This window comes from Ambystoma mexicanum, chromosome 8 (assembly GCF_040938575.1).
Source record: "Ambystoma mexicanum isolate Mex_15411 chromosome 8, UKY_AmexF1_1, whole genome shotgun sequence".
Classification (NCBI taxonomy): domain Eukaryota; kingdom Metazoa; phylum Chordata; class Amphibia; order Caudata; family Ambystomatidae; genus Ambystoma; species Ambystoma mexicanum.
In genome coordinates this window covers 520,145,184-520,169,130 of record NC_090929.1, presented here as the reverse complement: position 1 = coordinate 520,169,130, position 23,947 = coordinate 520,145,184, and the positions used below count along the sequence as shown (strand labels likewise).

The following is a 23,947-nucleotide window of genomic DNA, read 5'->3' as shown; positions in this document are numbered from 1 at the left end:
CGATAGAGCGTTTTTAGGGCAATGCGCGGCTGTTTTCCTCCTCAGAGAAGTGTGCGGAGAGTCCGGTTTATATCTGCGAATATTGTGGCCGGGATGGGGAGCGGGGCATTTTGGAGGACGTACAGAAATCTCGGGAGTGCCAGCATCTTAAACAGTGCCGCCCTCCCGAGTAATGAAAGTGGGAGGGAGTGCCAGTGGGCGACATCGTTCTCCAGTTTTTGCATTATCGGGTGTAGGTTCAGTTTGGGGAAGTCCTGTGTCTTGTTAATTCGTATGCCTAGGTAGGTGAAGCCCAGAATTGAAACGGAGTATGGACAGGGATCTGGGATTGCTTCCTCCCCTCCCTGTACCGGGAAGTAAATTGTTTTCTGTGTGTTGACCCGTAGTCCCATGAAGTGTTGGTATTCCTCCAGGGTTCTGGTCACAATCGGACAGGAGATTATTGGGCTGCTCAAATATATCAAAAGGTCATCCGCGTACAGCGAGACCCGTTCTTCCCCGCCCCGTGGCCAGGCGAATCCTGTTCATCGTGTGTCAGTTCTCAACCGGATTGCCAAAGGTTCAATGGCGAGGAGAAACAGCAGGGGAGAGAAGGGGCATCCCTGCCTGGTCCCCCTACTCAGGTGGAATGCGGCGGATGATTTCCCATTGACTCTTACAGAGGCCTCGGGGAGGGAGTAAAGGAGTTTAACCCATGACATGAAGTATTGTCCAAAGCCCATGCGTTCCATTATGTCCCACAGGGCTTCCCATCCCACCGTATCGAAAGCCTTCTCGAAGTCCACCGCCAGGAGGGCCAGTGGAGACTGAATCTCGTCAGCTCGGTCGAGGGCAGTCTGGACCCTGCGGAGATTCATTCGAGTGGACTTGCCGGGCATAAATCCACACTGATCTGGGTGAGTTAGAGATCCAATCACCCCCAGCAGTCTATTGGCGAGGACTCTGGCTAGCGTTTTTGCCTCCCCATTTATTAAAGAAATGGGCCTGTAAGAGGCGCAGTGCTCCGGGGGTTTCCCTGCTTTGGGGATCACCACTATTGTCGTTTTCCGGAGGTCTGGGGGGAGGGTGCCCTGTTCTCTGCTACGGAGGAACATGTCATGCATGTGTTTCGTTGTCGTTGCGCTCAGTTTTTTCCACAATTCTACCGGGAACCCGTTGGGGCCAGGGGTCTTCCCCGTCTGTAGTTGTGAAAGGGCTTCTCCTACCTCATCTTCAGTGATGGCAGTGTCTAACTGTTCTGTCTGAAGTTCAGAAAGGCGGGGGATCGTGATCTTGTCCAGGAAGTTTGGGACGTTTATTGTGGGGTCTCGTATTTGTGGGGAGTATAGTTCTCTGTAGTAGTTTGCGAATTCCCCTGCGATCTCAGCGTCCCCCGTTAGTAAGTTCCCGCCCTGGGTTTGGATGGCCCGTACTTGTCCTTTGCTCTGCTCCCTACGTTCCAGCCAGGCTAGTGTATTGGTGGCTTTGTCTCCTCTCTCGTATATCTGGCTCCGGGCCAGCCAGTGGGCGGTTCGGGCATTATCTAAGGCCCTATCTCTCAGGATTGTTTGGGCTGTTACCAAGGCCTCGTGTGCCTCCTGGGTTCCCTCTTCGAGGAATTGCTCCTCCCGCCTGGTTACCTGGGCTTCTGCTTCGGAGATAGCCTCGCTATGTTGTTTGCGGTGAGCTGCCACCAAGGATATTGCTTCCCCCCGTATGACGGTCTTGTATGCCTCCCACCTTGTTATTGGGCAGTCTACTGCCTCCACATTTAAGTCGAAGTATTCCGATGTCTTATTTGCAAGCCCTTCCAGTATTTCGGGTATCCCTAAGTAATAGGTGTTTAGGCGTCAGGTGGGTTCTTGTTTTGCTGATAGGCCCTTGAGTTTTACCAATAGGGGGGAGTGGTCAGAGATCCCTCTCGCCAGGAATTCTGCGGACAATAGTCGATGGCCCATATTCATTGGGGTGAGGATATAATCAAGTCTGGATAGGGACCGGTGTGCGTTGGAGTAGAACGAGTAGCCCCGATCTATTGGGTGGACTGCCCTCCATGTGTCAGATAGCCCCATAGCTTCTGCAAAGGTGTGGAGTTTGGTCGGGATGTCTACCGCTCTGCTGCCCACGCGTGTTCTGTCCCGAGCTGTCTCCATGACCTCATTGAAATCCCCCCTATCGCCCATGAGTCCGCCCGTTCTTCCAGTATTATATCCTGGAGCTCGGCCAGGAGTTCCGCTGTGAGCGTGGGAGGTGCATACACTGCCACGAGGCCCCAAGTCTCCCCCCTCAGTTCACCCAGTACCATCACAAACCTGCCCCGAGGGTCTGCTTTAACTTTCCTTGTAGTAAACGGAAATCTCTTATGTAAGAGGATCATTACTCCCCTAGAGCCTCTGGAGAACCCAGCAAGGTATGTGTGCGGGTAATTTGATTTCCTAAAGAGCCCACAGTTGGTACCGATCAGGTGGGTTTCTGTTATGAATGCAATGTCTGGGGAATGGCGGTTAAGGTATTGGAGTACCAGTTTACGCTTTATGCCCGACCCCAGGCCGTTCACGTTCCAGGTCAACAGGGATATTTGTTTATTTTGTGTTATATCAGCGTGGGATTTGGTTTGGGGTCATATGTAAGGATGCGGAGTGGTTTCCTTTTTCCTATCTTGCCTGCCGTTCTAGGGTGTAGCTGACGCCTAAGCCCTTCTGCCGTGCTTATTTGATGATCTTTTTTGTGTGCTTCATGTGCAAACTCTAGAACCCCAACCTGTGAACCGTAGGCCACGTCCGTGCAGGTGGATATGTGCTGGCCAGTGGGGGGGATGTGTCGGTCCCTCTCATATCTCGTATAAGGGTTTCTGTGAACTTCTGTTTTGCTGCCCACTATTGCTGGTGGTTGTGACATGAGGCCTGTCTCTTCCTTCTCCAAAAACCCCAAACTCCCCCCACCCTGCACTTCCCCCCAACCTGAAGTACCTGTTCCCCTAACCATTTAAACTACTAAGGAGGCGAAGGCCCCAACTCGAAGGCGGGGGGGGGGGTCAGGAGGACCCTACCCCGCAACTCGTGTGGTTCAAGATAACCACTGAACTTAGAGTAAAGCTAACAGTGAGGAGTCCCCCTCCGGGGGCGCAGAGGTGGTAGCCGGCCAGGGCCGCCGGTCGCAAGAATCTCATACTGTTTCCTTATTCCTGACCCTCAGCAACTGCTCATTTTCAGGTGTGACCTGTGTCGATCGGGGGTCGAGCTCTCCCGCTTCCCCACGTGGTGGGATGTCCTGTCCAGTAGGGCGGTTGTTGTCTCCATCGTTCCTGCGGGGTGTGTTTCCATCCGGTCTATTCGGGCGTGGAGTAGGGAGGACCTGTGTTTCCAACCAGTCCCAGGCCTCGCGGGGAGTGTAGAACACTTGGACCTTGCCGTTGTGGTACACTTTGAATGTTGCTGGAAAGAAGAGTGCATATTTGATGCCCAGGGGTGACAGTTTCTTTTTGATGGAGTCGTAGGACTGACGCGACTTCTGGACCTCCCTCGTGTAGTCTGGGAAGAGCCCGATTCGGTGACCATTGTAAGGGATGGGGCCGGTCGCCCTTGCCATGTGCAGTAGTGTGTCCCGGTCCCTGTAGTTCATGAGTTTTGCGATCACCGTTCGTGGGGGGGCCCCCGGAACTGGTCTGCCCGTCGGAACTCTGTGTGCTCTTTCTATTGAGAAGAATTTAGAGAGCTGCTTGGGAGCCATCAAGTCTGCTAGCCAGTGTTCCAGAAAGAGCTCCATAGAGGGCCCCTCCTCTTTCTCGGGAAGGCCGAGTATGCGGAGGGTGTTCCGACGGGACCTCCCCTCACTATCTTCGGCTCTGTTTTCCAGTGTGGTGATTTTCCGTTCCATTTGCTCAAGGCGGCCTCCCAGGTTTTTAACCGTGTCCTCTGTGTCTGATATTCGTTGTTCTGCTTCTCCGACCCTGGTAGTGAGGTTCCTTAAGTCTTGCCTCAGAAAGGACACCTCGGAGGCCAACCCGTCTATTTTGGTCTCTACCGAGGTTCTGGAGTCGTTGATTGCTGCCATGATGTCGGTGAGGGACAGCGTTTGGGCCGCACCCCCCCTCATAGCCTCATTGTCCACCCCACTAATTGGGTCCGGGAGAGCCGCCGGGGTGCTCATCGTGTATTTGTCTATTTTGTTTTGGGTCGTTCCCCTGCGGGGCTGATCCTTGCCCATCCTGACCTTGTGGGGCGGCTCTGGATGCGGGTATGTCTCCTTGGGCGGAGGTTCCTTCCTGGGTGGTCCTCCGCCTTTCGCTCCGTTCCTGTGGTCTCCTGTGGGCTGCCGACTGGTGGCCTTATCACTGTTTGCGTCGCGCTGCTTAGACCCTCGTCGGGCCTTGGCCTGCGCGGTTTGGTACTATGTCCCGTATAGTCCAGCTCTGGGCCTGCTTTGTCGTGTGGTTCCGGGGGCGCGGGAGGGGGGTGATTATGCAGGCAGAGGGTGGTGTTGGTCTATGCCTGGGGGGGGTGTATCCCTAGTTTCTTTCCCAGTGCGTGGCGGGTGCTTTTTGGGTTGCTCGACCGTTGGCAGGGGACCTCAGTTTTGTGGCACCTGGGGCAGACCCCCAGCAGGTCCGCTTCGATCCGCTGGTAATTGTCCCCGCTGCCGGACGCCCCCAAGATTTCACCTCCCCCCTCCAGCCGCCGCGTGTGCCTCCCCCGCACTCGATGTTCCGCCTCGACCCAGGCGGCCCGGGGGCCGGGGAGGGAGAGCCCACACGGGAGTCGCACCGGGGGAGGGGGGGGAGGAGGCAGCCTCAGGTCTGGCGGGCGGCCCACGGGACCGGCCGATCCGGTGGTCACGGCCCGCAGCGGCTGCAACGGAGGCCCAGGGGGGGGGTGGGGGGGGGGAGGTCCTCACCTCTCGCCTCGGCGGGCGACGACTCCGGTCCGGCAGCAGCAGCCCCGCGGGCCCTGGGGGGGGGGGGGGCGAGCCCACAGCGATCGCCGATGCGTCCTCTTCGGGGCTGCGTCGGGCACAGCTGGTGTTCACGCCGGCTCGCTTATGCGGCTTGCCTCGCGGCCCTGCGGCCCCGGCCGGGGCTTCACACGGTGCGGGAGGCTCAGGCAGGTCCGATTTTCCGGAGGGGATGCTGGTGCATTCCCCTACCGTGGTGCGTGGTGCAGGTCAGCAGAAGGTTCGGAGAAATGGCAGGATTATGGAGGATTTAGGCGGCCCTGGCAGAGCGACGTGAAGCTAGGTCTTCATTCGACGCCCCCTGGTGGCGACCGTGATACACTAATTTATTGATCGCTGAGGAGTTTAGGAGTTCGGATACTGGCCATCTGGTAGTTCAAATAGAATGACTTGAGGTTTGGGGGCATGGGTGCTCTAAATCTGGGATACATGTTTTGGCAGCCCAGACCTGTGCTGTTGCCTCCCATGAGATCTTCATTCAGGGGCAGGTGCAACCCCACCACCGCTTTGCTGTTCACATTACTTTTAGATTACATTAGCCTGCAGTGTGGAACAATAAAGCGTTATGTCTTCATTGATAAAATAACCTTCTAGTCTACCGCCTGAGATGGGAATGGGAGAGTGTATTCCTGCTAAGGCGTACGTCTATTATTCTCTGGTACTGGGTCCTGGCCATTCGGTGTCTAGCTTCCAAAATTGCAGCAGTTCATTATATTTTTACTGCTTAGAATGCCTAATGTCTACGAATTCTGCACTTCCTACAAGCTTCTACATCCCAATGTGCCTTCTGTACATCTCCGCCCCCCCCCCCTCCCTAACAGCCTTGTGCCATTAGGTAGACTCACTCCTAATTTATTGCTGTCAAACTGAACCGCGCGGGGACACAAGGGGGAGCTGGGCATGCATCCCAACATCACCACCTTTTAGTTAATCCCTTAACTAATTCTGCTGCCATTCTCTGTGCTTCCTTGTACCTCCACGTCCCTTCCTTTGGCACCCAAACTCGACGTACATTGCCCAAACCTTGTCCTGGTTGGGAATAATTTTCTACAGTACATGTGAGGTAAATACACCCTCCTCCATCACTTGCCAAATCCATCCAATGCTCTGTGTAATTATCTGGGTCTGGTGGGGCTGTGGTCACTGTCCCCGGTAGGTCACTACTATGCTCAATCATCACCATACTTTTGTTTAGGATTATCTGTTTGGGAGTGCCCATCTTTTCTACCACTTATTTATCCCAATTGTAACCATCATCATTGCTCTATTCGGACGAGTATTTGCGCAACATTGAAGCACCATCTGGCAGGTGCAGAACATCACCAACAAGCGCACTACAGTGGGATCCAATAGCTTCACCAGTGCTCCCATCCGAGATGGCGCCCATGAAAACATGTTATTGAACCAGTCGTTTGTGTCAATTTCACCCTCAGTCTGCATATTAGTCTTCAGCTTGTGCAGAGCCCCTATATAGTGCGTCAGGGACCCATTTTCTGTGTCATTTGGAGGTATGTAAGTGCAACACGATAGTCCAATTTGTTTTACAACCCCCTCGCTTCCATGGCTATTAGCAGGTCAGAACGTAGCGGTTCTGGAGTGTTATCAACCCGATTACCCTAATTTCACTCTTGATTGCATTTAGCCCTTGTTCTGTATCCTTGGCCAATTGGATCACTTCCTAGCTCGCTGTCTGCAGCCATTTTGCATTTGCTGCAGCCTGGGCTCCTGGTAACTATATTGATGCGAAGAAGGCCTTAGCTATGTTATACAGCCGATATTGGTCAGGAATTTCTTGCAGCGATTTGAAAAAATCCTCAGATAGGCAATTCGAGCACCTCTTCTGTTGTCTGAGTGAATACCTCTTCCTTCCAACCGGCAGGGCTTGGGGTGTAGGTTGTGCTGTGCCGCTTGCTGATGCTATCACGAGGCGTGCCAAAGGAACCGCAAGGATGGCTGAATGCAGGGTAGCCAACATGTGCCCCTCCATGATGGTGGTAGGTGTAGATATGCCTGTCTGCCGCACACCCAATACATGTCCATGAGTGCTGCAGTGCTATTATTTAGATCTTGAATGTATAGAGTCATGTTGCGTTTCCTTACAGGAACCGTTCCGACCCCTACAAAACACAACTGGTATTCTTCTTGCATTTGCACTTTAACTGGAGTTTCTTTTGCTTCGATCCGTGTTTGCTTAGAGACCTGTGCCGTCCAGATGTCGTGGCACAGATTAACTCCCTGTATCACTTCATCGAACCTCACCAGCCCCCTGCTGTACAGCTGACCACTGGCCCTTTCCACTGGTTAGTTATGAACAATACACCATTTATATTCATGATTGGGCGCGGCGTGCATTTTAGGGCTTTGGTGTTCCTGACACATCTTTCATCATCTCTTTCCGTCACCACGAGCTGCACAAGCTTCACACTCGACATAGCGCTAGATGGACTAAGGTTTAGGCATCTACAATGTGTCTTGGGATACTAGAATTGTGGGGGCCCACTAATGCTTGGGGATCAAGGAGGAGACCTAGCAGCTTCAGTTTGCCCTGCTTTCCCACTGAGCGCATGTCATCATACCACATATTAACTAAATTCAGGATGTTGCACATCCTCCATTTCAAAGAAATGAGCTGCAGGCAGATCTGTCTTCGGCTGGGGCGTCCCTTTGGAACAGCCTCCTGGCCACCTTGACACTTGAGAACCTTCTCGGGTTCTGGAAACACCTCAAGACCGTCCTCTTCGCTTCTGCCTTTGCCCCTCTTCTCCCCTGCTGATATGTTTTCTCTATCGCACCATGCACCTGGCCACCCTCTGTCCTTCGGGCACAGGTAGCTGCTCACCCTGCCTCCCTCCTGCACTGCCGTCGAGCCACCCCTTAAACTGGGATCTATATCTGTACCCATACAGTCCCCCCATTTTTCTTTTGCTCTTATAAGATATACCCTATCTGAATAATCATGCACTTGCCACTCACTGGCACACTACCACTTTTCACTGCCTGTATTTATTTATTGCACAAATTATTTTTTCTGTTCTCTCCTCTGTTCCGCACTTTCCACTTCTCCCCCTTCCACGCACTTTCCCCCTTTAACCTTTTCCATTCACTTGCATGTTCTTAATGTCACTGGGCCTCGTAAGATCATTGTTTGTTTTTGTTCTCCCTTTTTCCCCTCCCTTTGCTTGGTCGCGCTCTGAAACACCTGCATATGAGTGCGATATAAATAAAATATCATATCATCTAGACCAAGAGCCATATATTCATATTTTCCTTTGGCACTCACTTTTCTTATCCTGTGTAATCCTATAGTGGTACTCGTTAATTGCACTGTAATTAAAATCTGAGAGTACATTTCAGTCGTAAACATCCCTCCCACATGTACCCACCCACTGCTATTACACCCCGAACCCATTACATGCCTCTACCATATAAAACTGCTACTTATATATACACTGGTAATCCAAAAAGGAACTTAAAAATATTCTATTATAAACCGCATGCAAGTATAAAAACAACAATACCATGCATTTTGTCTTTTGAAAGGGCTGTACATTCTTGACAGTGCAGAAAAAGAATCATTTTGACCATTAGTATCCATAATAAAACTAATAACACTTGGTAATACTTGACTGCATTGAAATTCTGTTGCACTGATGGGGTATATTTGTTGTACTGCAAAAAAATTTAATATTTATACACAGGCACCACTCGGGGGCCAATTTACTCTTTTTGGAGATGGTTTGTTCTTTTAACACCAAATTAATAATCGCACATTTTTCAAAAAGCAGACACCTTACTGTGCAGTAGGTGCTGGCAGTATGTTCTGTGTAGTGTGTGTGTGTGTGGTATGGGGGAGGGGGTGCCGTTGGAAATCTGAAAGGTGCGCCCAATGGTACAGCTCCTTTTACCTTGACCATAAATGGAGTTGCATACACAACCTTAAATAGACAGTTGTACGTTGGCTCACTTCACCTGCGGACAAAGTCCTGAATGTACACCGTGGGCCTCATCACGACTTCCCGTCGGACGTAAATAGCGCTAACGCCAAGGCCCCCGGCGGATAATCCGCCAAATCACGAGTTATCGTGCACGCGCCCCAGACCATGGCGTTATCGCAAATAGCGCCATCCACGCCATCTGACACCAAAACATGTCACAGGAGCGCACTACGGGTAAGACTGCCATGGACCGGGTGAGAGAGCCCAAATTCAGCGACCAGGAGCTAGCTGTACTGGTGGAGGAGGCTGAGACCCATCATGAGGAGCTGCAGCAGCGCAAAACCAGTGGGCAGCGCAGAGCACAAATTTGGCGCACCATCAGCCAAAGGGTCACTGCTGTGGGGCGCGTGCCCCGGGATGGGGAAGATTGGCGCAAGCGCCTGAACGACCTGCGCGTGCGAGTCTGCGGCATCCTGTCACAGCACAGGAGTGCAAGCAGGGGCACTGGAGGAGGGCCACCACCAGCCCCACCTGAGCTCACACCTTGGGCGGAGAAAATGACTGCCCTGATAGATGTTGGCACCATCGAGGGAATTGGTGGAGCGGAGGCAGGCACTGGCATTGATCCAACTGCAGGTGAGTCCCATCCCCGAATGCATGCAACTGAAAGTACCACACATGCAGACCCTGAGTGAATGAATGCGAAGAAATGTGTGTGAGAAACTGCATACAGCCATCAGTGAGGCCTACATCCATTGAACCGTAGTGCTGCCTAGGCGACCCTGCACGTGCAGTGCATGAATGACAGGGGCAGGGGATAGACATCCATAGCCATGGGACAGCTACGTAGAGTTTGAGTGTACATGAAACACCCCCAAAACCCTGAGCGCAGTGCACCCCAACCACGCATGCAATCTTGTCACTCCGACATTCCCATGCAGTGTACCTCCATACCCACTCACAACAAGCGCCACATGGCGACTGAACGGAATGCAAGTTGAATGCGTGATTGATACGGTCTACAATCCCACTTGTTGGCATGGACTGCATTACACAAATGTAGGTAGCATTCAACTCAGACCACACCCTATGTACCCCACAGGCACATGTCAAACCCAACAGGACGAGGATGATGGGGAGGAGGCCACACCAACACAGCGCCCACGGCAGCAAGCCTCCACCAGCACCACCACCCCACGAAGAGGCCGCGCGGAAGCTAGACGACCCAGGCTACCCCCCACTTCACCACAACACAGCCCTACCAGACGGCAGCAGCACCCACATGGCCGCAGGGAGGCCACCGCCAGCTCGCCCCAAGCCAGCAGACACAGCCTCCATGCAGAGGGACTTAGCTGTGGCTCGGAGCCCGACGTGGGAGTTACACCTCCACGTGCTCATCATGCAGGAGGACAGCATTCACCCAGAAGCAGTGACGCAGAAGGGATGGTCACACCACAGGGAACCCCAAGGGCTGGCACACAGCAAGCGCAAAGCCCACATGTGCCTGTGCGTCGTGTCCGCACACCACAGCCAGACGAGGACACGCCATCATATGGCAGCCCAGAAGACCGGCACTCAGAGCCTGGCAGCCCAATCCAAGCCGGCGCCATGTCCCCATGCAGCCCCCCCCCCGACAGCGCACAAGTCGCAGGGCAGCACATGACACACCAGGGGTGCCCTTCGTCACAGGGGCAGCAGTGATGGGCCGACTCGACGTGATTGAGGCCAAACGGGCCAGGGTGGAATCAATGGCCAAGGTGCAGAGCCGGCACATCAAGGCTGTCAGTGCATCTATACGGCATGGATGCAAATACATCGCGTGTGACAATGCGCACGCAGAGTCGTAGAACAATGTACCGCTGCCCTGACATGGTTTGGACAACGAGTGAGGGAGTTGAGCGAGGCAGTGTCAGCACTTGCTGAGCAAACAAGGGAGGGAAACAACCCCATGCGACAGCACATGCAGGCCGCCGCTTCAGTCCCTTCTACATCAACCACACCCACGGAGGGTTCCCTTGAGCCATCTCCTAGGCGCTGGTCTATGCGCCACCTGAGGGCACGCACACCAGAGGGGCCCGGAAAAGGAAAGCGCCCACGACCATCCTAGTGGTGCATGGCATCGTTGTTGGTGCCCTGATAAGACACATGCACTTATCTGCACAGTTGAGGGTAGTTCACTGGGGGGAGAGGGGGGGATTGTGTGCTGGGTGTTCACTGGGGGAGGGGGGGTTTGTTGGACAGAAAATAAAACATGTTTGAAAAATCACAAGGCATGGACAGTAGTGATTGTTGAAGTGACATCTGTTCAATTTACCCATCACCCGTGTTAGAAAAATGCATCAATCAATCCCTGTCTGGCCAACCTCCCCTCCCTCAGCCCAAACCTTTGTGCATGTGCAACACGTTCTGGCACGTCATCACCCTCACTCCCATCCTCAGGTGGCTGCACATGAGCATCAGGGGGCAGTGGCACATTTCTGAGACAGCAGATGTTGTGCAGCATGGCACATGTCAGTACAAATTTGCCAACTTTTTCTGGTGCATACATCATTGCCCCTCCCGTGCGGTCGAGGCACCGGAAGCGTGCCTTCAGCAGTCCAAATGCCCTCTCCACTCAGATCCGTGTACGAGCATGGGCAAGGTTGTATGCCCTCTCCGCTGCCGTGTGTGGATGACGCACAGGGGTCATAAGCCACGTGTACTGGGGATATCCAGAATCACCTGCAGGGGAGAGAAAGCCGGTATGGGGACAAGGTAAGTCTAGTGGGTGTACAGAGCTCTGTCATCAGTGTCATTTTGCCATACTTGTCATTAGGTCTACAACATTGTGGAGGGTGCTGTTCTACGGGCACAATTGAATCAATGAGGTACTCTCAACTTGGTACGCCTATGTTTCTGGATGTAACAGTACTTATTCACTTGTCACTGGGTAAGGGGGCCCTTCAATCGACTTCTGCATGACAGAAGTGGCTGCCTCATGTGTCATTGCAATTCCATTTGGCTGCAGTTGCATTTGCTGGTTGTCACTATTCTGTACTGTTCTCCATGCATTTGCTTGGGCATTCTGGGGACAGTGTTCGTGGGATGTACATTGCCATTACTCAGGCTACTTATGTGTGGTACATTTGTGGATGGATGTGCCAGCTTATGGTTTAGATTTTCATTACTATCGGGTGGGAAGGGTGGGATTTCTGTACTGTCAGTGTTGTGAGCCATGGTGCTACTCACACAGGAGGCTTTATGGTGGTGGGCCTTCCATATGTCACTGTGCTGCCACATGTCTTTCACATCCTGAATGGGTGTGTTCTGCTGTGTTGGACATGTCCAAGGTTTGTCGTGCATGCTGCTTGAATGTGAATGCTGCAGTAATGGTGCTGCCTAATGGGAATCGTGGATTTTGTGACAAGCACCATCAGTTGTGAATTGACATGCATTATGGTATACATTTGTACTCACCCAGCAGCCATGCGTTTTGGCCTTGGTGCCTTTCCATGTACGCCAGCAGGGTACTGTTGCGCAGGACCATGGAGTCGTGGGTGGATCCTGGGTAGCGGGCACAGCAGTGGCTGAAGGTGAGGTCAGGACCACATGTCATCTGCACATTGAGGGAATAGTACTGTTTCCGGTTTCTGTAGGCTGCCTCGTGCCTGGGGTGGTACGAGTGCCACGTGTGCAGTCCAGGGCTGCTATTACATTCGGGACTTGGCATAGAATTGACCCTTCAGCTGGTGCACCTGTGCCTGTGTGGCTGGCAATGCAATGTGCTCGTTCACATGATTCAACAGTGCATCGAGCACCTGTCCCAGCATGGCACTGAATGTGGACTGGGCCATTCCATGCATCATGGCAACGGTATGTTGGTAGCTGCCAGTCCCAAGGAATTGAAGCACAGACACGAGCTTCACTAGGGGAGGTACTGCTGTGCTGGTGGCTATGCGGCTGCCAATGTCGCCCTGGATTTTGTCCAGCAACTGGGTGATGGTTGCCCTGTCCAGCCGATATTCCGTCACCAATTGGCCATCAGTCAGGGCCCAGGGTGTTGGCCTGACCCTGGGGATGGCTGGCCGCCTTGCTGATGCTGCTCTCCTTCTCCTCATCCCCACTACCCCCTGCACTCCCAGGACCCTGGCCTGGTTGGCTGGCCTCTGTAGCTCCAGGCGCAGCAGGTAGAAGTCCACATCAAGGCTCCCGGCTCCAAATGGCAGCATGGTGTTGGTGAGGGTGTGTTGTGCATGGGTGGGTCCTTTGTAGGCCTCTGATTTGCATTGGTTTCACCTGGGCCCTTATTGCTGTCTCCTCCCTACCGCCGATTTTAAGGGTTACCGCCAAAGTCGTGATGAGGCCCCGTGTCTCCAGGTGACAACTGAATAGGGGGCGGGCTCGCAGATTCTGGTGCAGCGCTGGTGTCTTCTGAACATCACACAGCGCTGGTGTCTTCTTCTGTTGAGGAATACATTTGGTTGAGCGCATTAAGACGGACAGGTATTTAAATTCATCCCCCAAGATGGATGCAGCCCTATGAGCATCGGAAGCACTTCTAATTGGTGATACTGGCGTGTGCATACACCAGCCTGTCGCTATTTCATGGCGCGTTAAATGATGATAAACCAACACACAGCAAAGGCAGAACCCTCGATTGGATAGCTGATCTAAACGAACATAAAAATGCTCTCAAACTCCCCTTGTGCATGGTCCGACCATCACGCCTTATCTTTTGAGATCCCTGATTGCAGTCACCCAACACTCATTGGTCAACAAGTCACACCGTGCCTTAACCAGAAACGACTGTCTGATCACCCTAGATAACTTACTCCCACGAGTATAACCCATTACTATCCCCTACGAGAACCTAGACAAGGATCCCGCCAACCTGGTGGACCTCTATAACCAGAACTTACTCCAAGCCGTAGACCATAGCGCTGCTCAAATTGAGAAAAGCCAGACCTAAAAAAAAAAACCTAAACAAATGGATCTCACTAGACTTGAAAGCCTTACATAAGTCCAAAAGATGTTTAGAAGCTAAGTGGGGGGGGGGGAAACTTTCGGCTCAGAGCAAGGAAAACAATGCCTCCCAAGTCCTATAAAGCTGCTATCCTGAAAACTAAAAGCGACCCCTTCAATAATAGAATCCTAAGCGACAAGTCCAGCTCTAAAGAGCTCTTCTCCACCTCAAAGAGCTCGACACCTATCTCCCCTCCAGCCTTGTGCAACAAAGACGCCCTATGGTGCACTAATATCCAAAATGCACTAAACGGCAATTGAAGCCAAAAAACTCATCCTCGCATCCAGTACCAAATCAAGCAAATTCCACTCCTCTTCCTGTAGCCTATTTGAATTCTCCCCAGTCACGGCCAAAGAGGTAGAAGCTATAATTGCCAGCCTTAAACCCTCTAGATGCCAGGGAGACACATGCCCAGCTACAATTATAAAAGAGGGTGCAAATGAATTTGCTCCCTTTATCACATCATACATTAAGTTCCTACCCCCACACTCGCCAAAGGTAGGACCTTAGATTGGGTTGCCGACCTGAATTGCAACATCACTATCACTAATTTAACTCCTCAATCGTGGACGGACCACCATTTAATTACCTTCTCTGCCTCGCTTGACCTCATCCGCTCTAAAAAGATAGTTATGGCACCATTGCTCCCTACTAGGAGCAAAAAAGACATTACCGTGGAAAAGCTACTACCACATCTCCTCCCTACTCTCAACGATCTTACCATCAATACAGACCCCACCCTACTACTGGAAGTCTTCAATAATGCCATGACAAAGGCACGAGACACTATCGCACCAGTCAAAATCTGTAAAGGCAGACAGGCATCCCACCCCAATAACTGGTTCACCCCACACTTGAAAGAATTAAGGATCCAAAAAAGAAAGTTGCAATCAATTTGGCGCCACTCACCTACTGAGGAGAACAAAGCTAAGTTAACTAACCACTCTAAACTGTACAAAAAGGAAATAATTTATACGAAAAAGAATACCTTTAACGACAGAATATCTAAGGCTAAATCAGACACTAAGCAATTATTATCCATCATGCGTGAAATGGTATCACCAATACCTCAGGTTGATAACACCCCTAAGGATAAGCCTTGGTGTACCAAAATACAAAATGCACTATCAGATAAAATCTCCTCCCTCCAAATCAAAATTGCCAAAAATAAAGCTTCTTTGCTCCTACCTGCTGAGTCCTCACCTCAGCAGCAACCACCCCTAAACCCACTCAATAGCACGCCCCTACCTTTTATCCATCACCGAAACAGAAAAAATCATACTCGCTCAAACCCTCCAACTGCAAAGGAGATATCTGTCCAGCCCAAATTATAAAGGACGCAGCTAGAGCTCATCAATGCTTCCTTCAAAACGGACCTTGTGCCTAATAATCTTAAACAATCCTGGATGTTACCATTGCTCAAAAGACAAACATTAGACCCATCTATACCCACTAATTACAGACCCATCACCACAGTCCCCTTCCTACTTAAAATTATTGAAAGAGTAGCCCATATACAAATACTGGACTACCTAGAAGCCAATAACTTAATAGGCTCTCGCCAGTCTGGCTTCCGCCCCCTTCATGGCACAGAAACAGCCTTGATTGACCTCAAGACCCAAATTGACAAGTTGAAGGACAATGAGAAATCGGCTATGCTACTTCTCCTTGACCTATCGGCAGCCTTCGACTTGGTGGATGATACAGTCTTATGTAACCGTCTCAGGTCAGCTGCCCATTTCTCAAGCGATGCCATAACCTGGGTGCAATCCTTCCTTGCGAACCGTACAGTGAGTCTTCTCCCCTCTAGCAGCTGCTGACCGTATACAAGTCTCCTGTGACGTCCCTCAGGGATCATGTGTATCCCCCACCATGTATAACATCTTTACTAAGCCTTTGTTTGACAAGTTGGACAGATTGGGTGTCACCTACACAAATTATCCAGATGACACTCAGATCCTCATCCCCCTTTCGGGCAACTTCCTGGAAGACTCGGCCTTGGTAAACAAGATATACCTCCTCATGCAGGCATGGATGGCATCTCATGGCCTCTGCTTGAATGACGACAAAACAGAGTTACTGATCTTAGGCTCGGAGACGGCCATCAAAAAACTTGACTTCAGCTATGCCTCATTCAACATCGATGATAATGTCATCAAAGTGTTGCCCGCAGTTAAGACCCTTGGCTTCTATCTCAACTCGGCACTCAACCTCAAAGCAAGTTAACTCAATAGCATCATCTACAGCATATGCAAATTGATCCGAGCCTGCCAACCATTTCTATCTGAAACCAGTTGTATTACACTAGCCAATGCACTTATTCTATCCAGACTGGATTACTGCAATGCTCTATACGCTGGATCCAATAAGTACATTATTGATGAAATGCAAAGACTCCAAAATAATGCCCTTAGAGCAGCTCTAAACATCCCGAACAAAGAGCATGTCTCTGCATTCAGAAGAGATGCTCATTGGCTTAAGATTAAAGACAGGATCTCCTTTTAAAACACTTTCTCTCACCTCTAAATGCCTTAATAACATCGTGCCACCCTACCTAGTAGAAAGAGTTGTCAAGAGAACTTCTGACCGACCCACAAGATTGTCCAACGCCTACACCTTAGAGGTTCCTAGATTCAAACGGACCACAGCCGGCAGCTCTAGCCGCTCAATCTTGGAATAGACTCCCTCCGTAGATCTTAGAACTGACCAACCTTATTCTAGATTTAGACAGGGAAGTCCTCATCTGGCTACGGACCAATGATGCCTAATCCTACATCCTAACGGATCCCTGCCCTACCCACTCCTGACTACTCTCTCCAAGGACGGCCATGCCTGGCCATGTCAACTGCATTTTCTCTTTGTTTATTTATTTATATGTTTATATTGCGCTGCAGCCTGCAGGCATCAGAGCGCATTACAAAGAGACAGACTAGAAATAGGGAACAGGACATGGCGAGGGCCACATAGAACAAAACATATAGAAGGAAGTGTTGGGCTAGCTGAGTAACTAAGGTAGGGTCCTATTTGGAAAAAAAATGTCTTAAGTTGTTTTCTGAAGAGAAGATGGTTAGTTTTCAATCTCAGTGCGGAAGGGAGTTTGTTCCATGTAAGGAATGCTATGGTCGTGAAGGCCCTACCTAATCCTTTTGCTTTTTTTGCAGGAATAACTCGGAGGAGACCAGTCTTATTTGATCTCAGGTTGCAGTGTGATTCATACCATATCATGGCTTCACGAGGCAGCAGGTCCGGCACTCACTCTGGCAGTCCCAGAAAACTACACCATCCTCAGAGCTGACAGACCAGACGCACGTGGTGGAGGAATAGCAATTATCGCCAAATCTGATCTCTCTATGAGAATCACCTCCACACCTTCCCTTAAATCCTGTGAGCTTCTCTCCATCAAACTACCCACCGCCGACTCTCAAACACTAAACATCTACCTCCTCTATAGACCCCCTGGCCCCATTAGCACTTTCAATGAAGATATCACCACTGTTATCTCTGAGAAGCTAAAAAACTCCTCCCAAACCTTAGTGCTAGGTGACTTCAACCTAGGGTTCAACGATTTCAATGACCACCAGGCTACTGCTGTAGCCAATACCCTCTCGGAACTAGGCTTCACGCAGATCGTGAATACTCCCACACACACCAAAGGAAGAACCCTTGACTGGATTGCCAGTCACAACTGTAACCCTGCTATAACAGCCATTGCCCCCCAAACATGGTCAGACCATCATCTTATCTCCTTTACCCTCAATACTAAAAGACCCACAGTTTCTACACCCACGCCCGCAATACCCACCTTAACCAGAAACAAGAAAAACATCACAGCTGCTAATATTCTGCCCTATATCCTACCCAAACTGAATTCTCTTCCCGATCACACTGACCCAGGCACCCTAGTGGATGAATTCAATAATGCCATGTCCTCTGCTCTTGACAGAGTTGCTCCGTTCAAACTTAGGAACAGTAAACCAAAAAAGCACCTGAACCCCTGGTTTACACCCCACCTAAAAAACTTAAGACTACAGAAGAGAAAATGCGAAACAGCATGGAACCGGTACCCGACCGCTGAAAATAAAACCAACCTAATAAACATCTCTTCGCAATACAAAAAAGATATTATCCTGGCCAAACAAGAAACTTACAATAACAGGATCACCCAAGCCAACTCCAGTATGAAGGAGCTATTCTCCATCTTAAAAGAATTGGAAACCCCTATCGCAGTACAGGATGACTCCATCAAAAATAAAACCTGGTGTACAGACATACAACTGGCACTAACCAACAAAGTGGCCAACCTCCAAACCAAAATTGCCCTAAAGAGAGCCTCTTTACCAACTCAACCTCCGTTGGACAAAATTCCCACACCCAAAGAATCTCCCCTATTCCGCTTCTCCAATGTCTCGGTAATTGAGGTAGAGAAGACCATTCTGACTCTTAAACCCTCTAATTGCAAAGGTGACCAATGCCCTGCACAACTGATCAAGGACGCGGCTAGAGATCTAGCCCCCTTCATTACAAAACTCATTAATGCCTCCTTCAAAACGGGCAACATCCCTCGTAATCTAAAGGAATCCTGGGTACTCCCCCTTCTAAAAAAGCAAACATTGGACCCCAACATTCCTACAAATTATAGACCCATCACCACGGTGCCTTTCTTACTAAAAATATTAGACAAGATAGCATACACCCAAATCCAGAACTTCCTTGAGATGTACCATCTCCTTGGCACCCGCCAATCCGGTTTCCGCCCACAACACGGTACAGAAACTGCCCTTATCGACTTAAAGGCCCAAATAGACTCACTCAGAGACCAGGGTAAATTAGCTCTCCTCCTCCTCCTAGACCTATCTGCCGCCTTTGATTTGGTGGACCACAGAGTCCTTTGCAATCACCTGGACTCGGCGGCCCATTTCTCAGGGGAGGCTATAGTCTGGATACAGTCATTCCTTAGTGACAGGACCATGAGGGTGTTCTCCCCCGCAGCGGCAGCAGACCCGATTCCCATCACTTGCGGAGTGCCCCAGGGATCCTGTGTCTCGCCGACACTCTATAATATCTTCACTAAGCCACTCTTCGACGATCTTGATAATCTGGGTATCACCTATACTAACTACGCAGACGATACCCAGATTCTCCTACCACTTACTGGGGATTACGTTGAAGATCTGGCTTTGGTGAACAGAGTCTACAGCATCGTTCAAGCTTGGATGGCCAACCATGGCCTATGCTTGAACGATGACAAAACAGAGCTCATCATCCTAGGTACGGCAGCCCGCATTTCCAAACTCAACCAAAACTACTCAGCCTTCATCATCGATGGTAACACCATCAAAGTCGCTAGAGAAGTAAAAACCCTAGGTTTTTACCTTGATGCGACACTATCTTTTACCAAACAGGTGAACGCATTGGCCTCATCCACGGCTTATACATGCAAACTAATACGAGCTGGGAAACAATTCCTATCAGATGACAGCTGTCTTATCCTAGCTAGAGCCCTCATCTTATCAAAATTAGACTATTGCAACGCCCTCTACATAGGGACAACCAAACAAATCATCAATAGAATCCAAGTGCTCCAAAACAATGCACTTAGAGCGGCACTAAGTATCCCTAGAAGAGTACATATCTCTGAAATAAGACGTAATCACAAATGGCTATCCACCCAAGAAAAAATCAACCTCAAATCTGCCTCCCTTATCCACAAATGTTTAAACAACAAAGCCCCCCGCTACCTCTCAGAACGCTTCAACAGAAAAAATCCCACTAGACTTACAAGGACAGTCAGCCCTAACTGCCTACTAGTACCCAGATTTAAACTAGCCACTATTGGAGGATCCAGCTTCCCAGTCAAGGCAGCGCAATTATGGAACGCCCTACCTCATGCACTCAGAGCCAACCAAACGTTCAACAACTTCAGAAAGAACTCCATAAAATGGCTTACTGAGAACGAGATTTAAATGACTCTCTACCCTTGCACTTCTACATGTACTTCACATTTCACCTGACACGCTATGACCCGCTATATTGCTCGTTCTCTACTGACCTGCTATACTGCTTGCTCGCCTTGGATTTGATTGATTATCTGCACTTGTTTTACCTTGTAAAGTCAAGTAATGGCCACTCCACATGCTCTGTAACCTGTAACTTGTAATGTAATGTAATGTAATGTAATGTATGTAACCAAGCTGTAAACTTCCTTGTTCTCTTGCGCCCTGCTACCCCAGGGTCCGGTGCGCACAATAAATAAACAAACAAACAAACAAACAAACAAACATATGAATTGTTTGTTTTAGATAGATTGGTGCTTTTCCATATAAGCATCGGTGTACTAGGGTAATGGCTTTAAATGTGATGCGTTCCTCGATCGCCAGCCAATGTAAATCCTTTCTGTCTTTTGTGATATGTTCTCTCTTAGGTTTACCGGTGATTGTTCTGATGCCGTTATTTTGGACCACTTGACATTGTTTTAGACATTTGATGCTTGCACCTAGGAGTAGGGAGTTTCCATAATCCAACCGGGAGAGAATCACTTTTGAATCACTTGCCTGTATCTTGTTATATCTATTGGGACCTTTGATCACTGCACACTTGATGTCCAGAATTGATGTTTCTCTGCTTATAGTTGCTAGATGTTTATCATTCTATGTATGTACCTACCTTCCACCATTGTAACTAAGCTTCCTAAGTATCCTTGTACTGCTTGCGCCCAGCTACCTGAGGGTTTCGGTTCTGCGATATATTAAATAAACAAACAAATGATGAGGGTCTTTTCTCCATCAGCCTCAGCAGAACCCTCTCCAATCACATGTGGAGTCCCACAAAGGCTCTTGCGTCTCCCCAACCCTATATAACATATTTACAAAGCTTCTGTTCGACCACCTAGATAACATGGGAATCCTCTACACAAACTATGCGGACGATAAGCGAAGTCTCATCACTCTCTCGGGTTCATACGATAAGACTCCACACTCCTGAACAAAATATTTCTTGGAATTCAAGCATCGATGGCTGAGCATGGTCTTTGTCTCAATGATGACAAGACTGAGCCACTGCTCATCGGCTCCAGACAATGACTTGACTGACTGGATCGCGTTTACACTTAATTCAATATTGTCAGGGACAATATCAAAGTGTCAAAGGATGCCAAAACACTAGACTCCACCCTTTCCGTCTCCAGACAAGTTAACGCAACAGCCTCAGCAACCGCCTGTACTTCTAAATTAATAAACGCATGCAGACCTTTCCTGTCCACTACCAGCTGTATCACTCTAGCTAGAGCACTTGCACTCTCTAAACTGGACTATTGTAACACTTTATACCTAGGCAACAGCAAGCAAAACCTAAATACGTTTCAAGTGCTGCAAAACAAAGCACTCAGATCAGCTCTAAACATTCCTCGTTCCAACCACATCTCACAAGCGAGACGCAACATCAACTGGCTCACGATACGAGACAGGATTACAGTCAGAACTTTAATGATTACCCATATGCCTATCAAACTCTGCCCCTAAATACTTGATTGACAATTTATCTAGAGAGCAATCCTCTAGACCTACCAGAACCAACTACCGTCATGGCCTCAACATTCCAAAATTCAAATTGCTCAAAGCAGGCGGGTCCAGCTTCCCAGTAATGGCAGCTAAGATCTGGAACTCGATACCCCCTGCTTTAAGAGTCAGACCATCTTTCCCGGCCTTCAGAAATGAGGTAAAATCCTGGCTGTTATGCCAGTTGAATTAAGGACACCTCTCCACTACTGATTCCCTCCCATGCTCACTCTATTTAACTATGTCCACACTACTTACCTGCAAAGGACCTAGCCCATGATCTGTAACACTAGCCGTTCTCCTTCAGTTTCCACCCTAGAGCTATTTACACTCCTGTATAGAATGTTTGTATATAACTGTACTTCACAGTGAAAGTCATATCATGTATGTACAATTGCACCACTATGTAACAAATGTTGTATGTGCAAGCAAAATTTCCCAGATACCTTCGGGTTCGGTGCACTATGCAAGCAAATAAACTAAACTAAACTTGCAGGGCTGCGTCCGTATGCTGAACAGATCCAGTTTTTCTCGCATAACTTTGACAATTTGGCCTTTAGAAGACCATTGATCCGTTCAACTACGCTGTTGGCCTGGGGGTGGTAAATTGAACTCGTCTTATGCTTTATGCTCAACAGGGCCGTTATTTCTCTGAACAGTTGTTAAAGAAGTGTGTGCCATTATCTGATCTTAAAGTGTTGCACACACCCCATTGAGGAAATGCCTCTCTCACCAAGAACTTTGTGGCTAATTTATCATCTGGATGTGCACAAGGACCAGCCTAGACCCAACGGGAGAATGGGCATACCACCACAATAAGATAACAGTGTGTGATACACCGTTCTCTCATGTCAGCGTAGTCTCTGTGGAGCTCACGGATTGGCCCAGAAGTGCAGGGCAAGGTGCCTCTTACTGTCCAGTGTTTGTCCAGTACTGTAACTTTGACACCCCGTGCAGTTGAAAATAAACACATTTAACGGCTCTTGCTAATTGGGGACAAACCAGTCCTACTTGTATGTCTGCAGCGATATGTTGCTTGGACACATGAGAAGGATAGTGAAGTTGCTGAAATGCAACTACCATCCACTCATAGGGCATCACCACCTTACATGTAGTGCCTCCTAACTAAATATGTTGGGGATTGTGCACACCCTCTCTTCTACCACAATTTCTTCTCTTGCGGTGCCATTCTGTAAATCCATTCTCACTAGTTGGTAAAGATGTATATGGCGGTGGCAACTGCAATCGCATATTTGCAACCTCAGAATATTCTTCTGTCTCAGGTATAGGAAGGTAGGCTGCATACTTAGCCACTGCAGCAGCGCTTCCGAGAGTAATTTCATCTTAAATTAGTGTGGGTGCATTTCACGACCGCAGTAGGCCGTGATAAGGAATAAGTCAGTCTATTTAGCAAGGCAGTGTGAAAAACCTGAAGGTGTCTCACTTACTAGTCCCCAGGGATCTGTCATCCAGGTGGCCAAGACACTGCCATCGCTATTGGATCCAGTTCCTGGGGGTGGACCAGTGTGGGAGGATCACCTGAGGGGTTTTCGGGGAGTGGAGATGGGACACCGAAGGGTGAGACGCCAAGTAGGATATTTAGAGACTGTACCCCCGGACCTCTTTTCCATCACAAAAACTTTCTCACACCATGAGTGACAATGGACTAAGACCAGAGCCGTTTACCTGACGTGTCTCAATACAAGGGTCCGGCAGAGCCAGGCAGTTGCTGACAACTACACACACCTGACTGCCCTTTCCCTCCCCGATGGGGATAAAAGGAGGAGCATGAGAGCACACTCTGAGCAAGGCCGAACGCACAAGAAAGTAGCTATTCCAGGACGGCAGTTCAAACGGAGGAGGAAGGCGGCGAGACCTGAAAGATGCCATTTTCAACCCAGACCCGCAAAGCCTCTGATGAGCGAACCATAAGACCGGGCGTTGCAGCTGGTGAATGGTGTGACGGATGTCAGTGGTACATGGGGGAGACGTTGTTGCCATCGTGGTACCGTCCTTGACTCCAGCGGCAAAATAAACACTGAGTTCAGCACAGCTGGTGAGTCGTAAGAACCTGTGAGTGGGCCGGACTGTGTTAGACTCGAGGTTGCTATGGCAACATTAAGAAGATTGTTTGTTTTATTATTTATAATGCGCACCAGACCCAAGGGTATGAGGGCACAGGACAACATAATCGTGACAAGAAGGTTTACAGCTTAGTAGGTGACAGGAAACCTACATATTCAATACAGACATATTTACATTATTTACAAGCAAGCTAGGGTAGGTTAGTGGAGGTACATTACAGTCCGTAGTAGATCATTGCAAAGTAAGTAAATGTTTAATTTTGGCAGTCTTTCTCTTTAATCCAAGTGAGGATATTTTGTCTAAAGTGTTGGTAAGTTTGGTTGGCCCTCAGATGATAGGGTAGTGAGTTCCAGAGCTGGGCTGCTTTGACTGGAAAGCTTAAGATACAAAAGGTCTTTATGTGAATGAACCTGCTACCAGAGAGAAACTGGCCCGGCGCCACG

General features: G+C 49.5%; 1 protein-coding gene across 2 annotated transcripts in view; it reads left to right on the top strand.

The window, feature by feature from the left end:
* PANK4 (pantothenate kinase 4 (inactive)) overlaps positions 1–23,947 on the top strand; it is a 751,790-nt gene that overhangs the window by 66,284 nt on the left and 661,559 nt on the right. Inside the window, exon 2 of one of the 2 annotated variants that reach the window (XM_069610203.1) lies at positions 17,028–20,120. The exons of the other annotated variant lie outside the window; for it this stretch is intronic. Coding sequence (XP_069466304.1) covers positions 17,217–19,829 — 2,613 coding nt within the window. The 5' untranslated portion in view covers positions 17,028–17,216 and the 3' untranslated portion in view covers positions 19,830–20,120. Of the gene's footprint in view, positions 1–17,027; positions 20,121–23,947 lie in introns of those variants that run through there. 2 annotated transcript variants of the gene reach the window in all.